Source organism: Gorilla gorilla, chromosome 5, assembly GCF_029281585.2.
Source record: "Gorilla gorilla gorilla isolate KB3781 chromosome 5, NHGRI_mGorGor1-v2.1_pri, whole genome shotgun sequence".
Lineage (NCBI taxonomy): Eukaryota > Metazoa > Chordata > Mammalia > Primates > Hominidae > Gorilla > Gorilla gorilla.
The window spans coordinates 25207199-25214080 of NC_073229.2; the positions used below are offsets into that span (position 1 = coordinate 25207199).

Genomic DNA, 6882 nt, shown 5'->3' on the forward strand with positions numbered 1-6882 from the left:
CTTAGAAGTTAGCTCTTATTTAGTGAGCTATGACATACATTTGTAATGAAAATTTTCTTAAATAGAAGCCATACTAAAGTGTTTCCCTATGCAATTTTTAAAACACTTTTTCTTTTGCCTGCTTAGATGATTTTTTTGCATGGATTATTTAGTGTTCGCATTTGATTATGGCCCTAGTGTGTTTCCTTTTGTTTGACTTTCCTTCTCCTAACCCTTAATTTAAAAATAACTTATTTAACTTCTACAGACAATATTTGTGTGTGGCTGGGTTAGTGTGTGTGTGTGTGTGTGTGTATATATATCTATATATTATATATATAATTATATAATTACATAATGTATATTTATCTATAATGTATATTTTATATAATATATATCTTCATATATTTGTATTGCTTCATTAAGTATGTTCATCTAGCTGTAACAGGTGAGATATAGGTGTAGCAGGTATGATAACCTGAAACAAAACTCCCCACATTTTTTCAAAGCATAATTATTGTTAAGAGTAAGACAGGTCTGCAACTTACAGTTCCTTCTATAGAAAAAAATAGTAAGTATGAAGCCATTTATTGAAGTGGCAACATATACAGAATTTTTCCCACAAATTTGTAAAATAACAAGCTCACAGTGTATCCAGGGACAATATAGAAAGAAAAAATAAGCAAGGCTTTTTTTTTTTAAAGATAGATACACAAAAGGAAGTTAAGTCATGTTAGTAATATGATATGATTCAAAACATTATTTTTTCCCATTTCTTTCTTCTTCAATTCCAGGCATCTAATAGGATTCAGGAATCAAAGAATCAGTGTACTCAGGTGGTACAGGAAAGAGAGAGCCTTCTGGTGAAAATCAAAGTCCTGGAGCAAGACAAGGCAAGGCTGCAGAGGCTGGAGGATGAGCTGAATCGTGCAAAAGCAACTCTAGAGGCAGAAACCAGGGTGAAACAGCGCCTGGAGTGTGAGAAACAGCAAATTCAGAATGACCTGAATCAGTGGAAGACTCAATATTCCCGCAAGGAGGAGGCTATTAGGAAGATAGAATCGGAAAGAGAAAAGAGTGAGAGAGAGAAGAACAGTCTTAGGAGTGAGATCGAAAGACTCCAAGCAGAGATCAAGAGAATTGAAGAGAGGTGCAGGCGTAAGCTGGAGGATTCTACCAGGGAGACACAGTCACAGTTAGAAACAGAACGCTCCCGATATCAGAGGGAGATCGATAAACTCAGACAGCGCCCATATGGGTCCCATCGAGAGACCCAGACTGAGTGTGAGTGGACCGTTGACACCTCCAAGCTGGTGTTTGATGGGCTGAGGAAGAAGGTGACAGCAATGCAGCTCTATGAGTGTCAGCTGATCGACAAAACAACCTTGGACAAACTATTGAAGGGGAAGAAGTCAGTGGAAGAAGTTGCTTCTGAAATCCAGCCATTCCTTCGGGGTGCAGGATCTATCGCTGGAGCATCTGCTTCTCCTAAGGAAAAATACTCTTTGGTAGAGGCCAAGAGAAAGAAATTAATCAGCCCAGAATCCACAGTCATGCTTCTGGAGGCCCAGGCAGCTACAGGTGGTATAATTGATCCCCATCGGAATGAGAAGCTGACTGTCGACAGTGCCATAGCTCGGGACCTCATTGACTTCGATGACCGTCAGCAGATATATGCAGCAGAAAAAGCTATCACTGGTTTTGATGATCCATTTTCAGGCAAGACAGTATCTGTTTCAGAAGCCATCAAGAAAAATTTGATTGATAGAGAAACCGGAATGCGCCTGCTGGAAGCCCAGATTGCTTCAGGGGGTGTAGTAGACCCTGTGAACAGTGTCTTTTTGCCAAAAGATGTCGCCTTGGCCCGGGGGCTGATTGATAGAGATTTGTATCGATCCCTGAATGATCCCCGAGATAGTCAGAAAAACTTTGTGGATCCAGTCACCAAAAAGAAGGTCAGTTACGTGCAGCTGAAGGAACGGTGCAGAATCGAACCACATACTGGTCTGCTCTTGCTTTCAGTACAGAAGAGAAGCATGTCCTTCCAAGGAATCAGACAACCTGTGACCGTCACTGAGCTAGTAGATTCTGGTATATTGAGACCGTCCACTGTCAATGAACTGGAATCTGGTCAGATTTCTTATGACGAGGTTGGTGAGAGAATTAAGGACTTCCTCCAGGGTTCAAGCTGCATAGCAGGCATATACAATGAGACCACAAAACAGAAGCTTGGCATTTATGAGGCCATGAAAATTGGCTTAGTCCGACCTGGTACTGCTCTGGAGTTGCTGGAAGCCCAAGCAGCTACTGGCTTTATAGTGGATCCTGTTAGCAACTTGAGGTTACCAGTGGAGGAAGCCTACAAGAGAGGTCTGGTGGGCATTGAGTTCAAAGAGAAGCTCCTGTCTGCAGAACGAGCTGTCACTGGGTATAATGATCCTGAAACAGGAAACATCATCTCTTTGTTCCAAGCCATGAATAAGGAACTCATCGAAAAGGGCCATGGTATTCGCTTATTAGAAGCACAGATCGCAACCGGGGGGATCATTGACCCAAAGGAGAGCCATCGTTTACCAGTTGACATAGCATATAAGAGGGGCTATTTCAATGAGGAACTCAGTGAGATTCTCTCAGATCCAAGTGATGATACCAAAGGATTTTTTGACCCCAACACTGAAGAAAATCTTACCTATCTGCAACTAAAAGAAAGATGCATTAAGGATGAGGAAACAGGGCTCTGTCTTCTGCCTCTGAAAGAAAAGAAGAAACAGGTGCAGACATCACAAAAGAATACCCTCAGGAAGCGTAGAGTGGTTATAGTTGACCCAGAAACCAATAAAGAAATGTCTGTTCAGGAGGCCTACAAGAAGGGCCTAATTGATTATGAAACCTTCAAAGAACTGTGTGAGCAGGAATGTGAATGGGAAGAAATAACCATCACAGGATCAGATGGCTCCACCAGGGTGGTCCTGGTAGATAGAAAGACAGGCAGTCAGTATGATATTCAAGATGCTATTGACAAGGGCCTTGTTGACAGGAAGTTCTTTGATCAGTACCGATCTGGCAGCCTCAGCCTCACTCAATTTGCTGACATGATCTCCTTGAAAAATGGTGTCGGCACCAGCAGCAGCATGGGCAGTGGTGTCAGCGATGATGTTTTTAGCAGCTCCCGACATGAATCAGTAAGTAAGATTTCCACCATATCCAGCGTCAGGAATTTAACCATAAGGAGCAGCTCTTTTTCAGACACCCTGGAAGAATCGAGCCCCATTGCAGCCATCTTTGACACAGAAAACCTGGAGAAAATCTCCATTACAGAAGGTATAGAGCGGGGTATCGTTGACAGCATCACGGGTCAGAGGCTTCTGGAGGCTCAGGCCTGCACAGGTGGCATCATCCACCCAACCACGGGCCAGAAGCTGTCACTTCAGGACGCAGTCTCCCAGGGTGTGATTGACCAAGACATGGCGACCAGGCTGAAGCCTGCTCAGAAAGCCTTCATAGGCTTCGAGGGTGTGAAGGGAAAGAAGAAGATGTCAGCAGCAGAGGCAGTGAAAGAAAAATGGCTCCCGTATGAGGCTGGCCAGCGCTTCCTGGAGTTCCAGTACCTCACGGGAGGTCTTGTTGACCCGGAAGTGCATGGGAGGATAAGCACCGAAGAAGCCATCCGGAAGGGGTTCATCGATGGCCGCGCCGCACAGAGGCTGCAAGACACCAGCAGCTATGCCAAAATCCTGACCTGCCCCAAAACCAAATTAAAAATATCCTATAAGGATGCCATAAATCGCTCCATGGTAGAAGATATCACTGGGCTGCGCCTTCTGGAAGCCGCCTCCGTGTCGTCCAAGGGCTTACCCAGCCCTTACAACATGTCTTCGGCTCCGGCCTCCCGCTCCGGCTCCCGCTCGGGATCTCGCTCCGGATCTCGCTCCGGGTCCCGCAGTGGGTCCCGGAGAGGAAGCTTTGACGCCACAGGGAATTCTTCCTATTCTTATTCCTACTCATTTAGCAGTAGTTCTATTGGGCACTAGTAGTCAGTTGGGAGTGGTTGCTATACCTTGACTTCATTTATATGAATTTCCACTTTATTAAATAATAGAAAAGAAAATCCCGGTGCTTGCAGTAGAGTGATAGGACATTCTATGCTTACAGAAAATATAGCCATGATTGAAATCAAATAGTAAAGGCTGTTCTGGCTTTTTATCTTCTTAGCTCATCTTAAATAAGTAGTACACTTGGATGCAGTGCGTCTGAAGTGCTAATCAGTTGTAACAATAGCACAAATCGAACTTAGGATTTGTTTCTTCTCTTCTGTGTTTCGATTTTTGATCAATTCTTTAATTTTGGAAGCCTATAATACAGTTTTCTATTCTTGGAGATAAAAATTAAATGGATCACTGATATTTTAGTCATTCTGCTTCTCATCTAAATATTTCCATATTCTGCATTAGGAGAAAATTACCCTCCCAGCACCAGCCCCCCTCTCAAACCTCCAACCCAAAACCAAGCATTTTGGAATGAGTCTCCTTTAGTTTTAGAGTGTGGATTGTATAACCCATATACTCTTTGATGTACTTGTTTGGTTTGGCATTAATTTGACTGTGCATGACAGCAGCAATCTTTGCTTTTCTTTGGTCAAAGTTTTCTGTTTATTTTGCTTGTCATATTCGATGTACTTTAAGAAGGTGTCTTTATGAAGTTTGCTATTCTGGCAATAAACTTTTAGACTTTTGAAGTGTTTGTGTTTTAATTTAATATGTTTATAAGCATATATAAACATTTAGCATATTTTTATCATAGGTCTAAAATTATTTGTTTACTAAATACCTGTGAAGAAATACCATTAAAAAACTATTTGGTTCTGAATTCTTACTAGAAGGTGGTCTTTTGAAGTTAGTCCTTTCAGTACTTCTCAGATGCCTGTCATGTACCCGACGGAGTCCTTGGAAAGAAGGCCTGTGTAAAGAGGCCAGCCTGGAGGTCAATACCCTGTTCTAGTTTATTCTGGACATTGAGTACCAAGTAGCATTGGCAAAAGTCACCATCATAGCATTGAAAAAACATGAAGTTGCTAAGATGCTTTTTGGGTATCCTCAAAATAGATAGTGTTTCACTTTGTCCCGTAAGAGGAAATAATTGTCCTGGAACCCATGAAAACGATTTCTGAAGAGTTCTTGGCTCTCTGTTGAAGGACAAGGAAGTATAAGCCTATTCATTTGGATCAAAGAGAAACTACTGAAATTCACACATTTGTCATTAGATTAACATGACTTCACTGAATACCTACCATGTCTAGTATTGGGTTAGGTACTATGAAGACTGAGTAGAATTTACGAGCCCCCGACAACAAAGCATTGGCAATGTGGGTGGGGACAGAAACAGATAAAGCAATCAGTGGGACAACTTTCAAATGTCAGCAGTATATATTAATACAAATTTTATAGTACAGATAGAAAATAGGAAAACATGCTAATTGTATAGAACAAAAATCAAGATTAGATTAATTATTGGGGGCTTTTGGTACTTAGGGTGAAAGTCACCTCCATTCTCATTGCATGGGCTATTTTTCCTCCACAGCACTCTTTTCTTCCTTATTTCACCTCTTCTTCCTCTTACTCCCTCTCCTAATTTGGAGGAGTTGAAATTAATTTTATGCATTAAACTGAGTTCGCGTGCCATGCATTGTGCCAGAAGCCATGGAGTCTGTGCTAGAAATACATGGTGAAAAATAGCCCTCATAATCCAAAAGGAAGAAGAAAATGTGGTAAATGCTGTATTGGGAAAAATGAAGGAAATTCCTTATGCTAGAGCTGGGAGACTATATTAGTCACCTCACCCTGCCATAACAAGATGCCACAGACTGAGCGGCTTAAACGGAAGTATATTTTCTCACAGTTCTGGAAGCTAAAAGTACAAGCTCAAGATGCAGGCAGGGCTGGTTTCTAGTGAAACCTGGCTCATGGGTGGCTATCTGTCTTACCTGATTAGAGTACCCACCCCTCCTTTATGACCTCATTTAACTTTAATTACCTCTTAGGGCTCTATCTCCTTATACAGTCACACTGTGGGTTGGTACTTCAACATAGGCATTTTTGAGGGACTCAATCCAATCCATAACAGAGGCCTAGCCTAGAACAGGAGTCTGGAGACCACTCCAGGAAAGTGATATCAAAACAGATCAGCAGCATCAGTGTAGAGCAGTTCCTCGGTCTGAAACAGTAACTAGAGAGTACAGTCAATTGACAAATCTTTCCTACTCCCTCCAGGCTTGTGCCAATGTTGTCATGAAGCTCTGAGATGACATGGGGCTGTATCCTGAAGAGAGGATATGTTTGACGTGGGCTAAGTTTTAATTTGGTTCACATATACAAACAGGGAAATATACACTAGAACTTTTTATCAGGAGTCATGTCACATCAGAAATAGTCTCACATTTTTCCAGACCAACCAGCTAACTATGGAAATGCAAATAAAAAGTAAGGATACTGGGCTGGGTGCGGTGGCTCACGTCTGTAATCCCAGCACTTTGGGAGGCTGAGGCGAGCGGATCATAAGGTCAGGAGTTCGAGACCAGCCTGGCCAATATGGTGAAACCCCATCTCTATTAAAAATAGAAAAATTAGCAGGGTGTGGTGGCATGTGCCTGTAGTCCCAGCTACTCGGGAGGCTGTGGCAGAAGAATTGCTTGAACCCGGGAGATGGAGCTTGCAGTGAGCTGAGATTGCGCCACTGCACTCCAGCCTGGGTGGCAGAGCCAGACTCCGTCTCAAAAAAAAAAAAAAAAAAAAAAGGATACTGTAGGCAGAGTATGAATACATTAACTTCATACTCCTCTCTTACCAGCTTCTAGCCACTTCTGTATTTTATGGTGCTGCCTATTTATAGTCTTATGACTATTTTTTT

The 6882-nt window shown here is 42.3% G+C and overlaps 1 protein-coding gene across 2 annotated transcripts in view; it reads left to right on the forward strand.

Moving 5' to 3' along the window:
- Positions 1–4714, forward strand: part of DSP (desmoplakin) — a 45643-nt gene extending 40929 nt beyond the window's left edge. For both annotated transcript variants that reach the window (XM_019029157.4, XM_019029158.4), the window contains exon 24: positions 774–4714. In XM_019029157.4, the coding sequence (XP_018884702.2) occupies positions 774–4010 (3237 nt within the window). In that variant the 3' untranslated portion in view covers positions 4011–4714. The remainder of the gene's footprint in view (positions 1–773) is intronic.
- The last annotated feature ends 2168 nt before the right edge of the window (positions 4715–6882 follow it).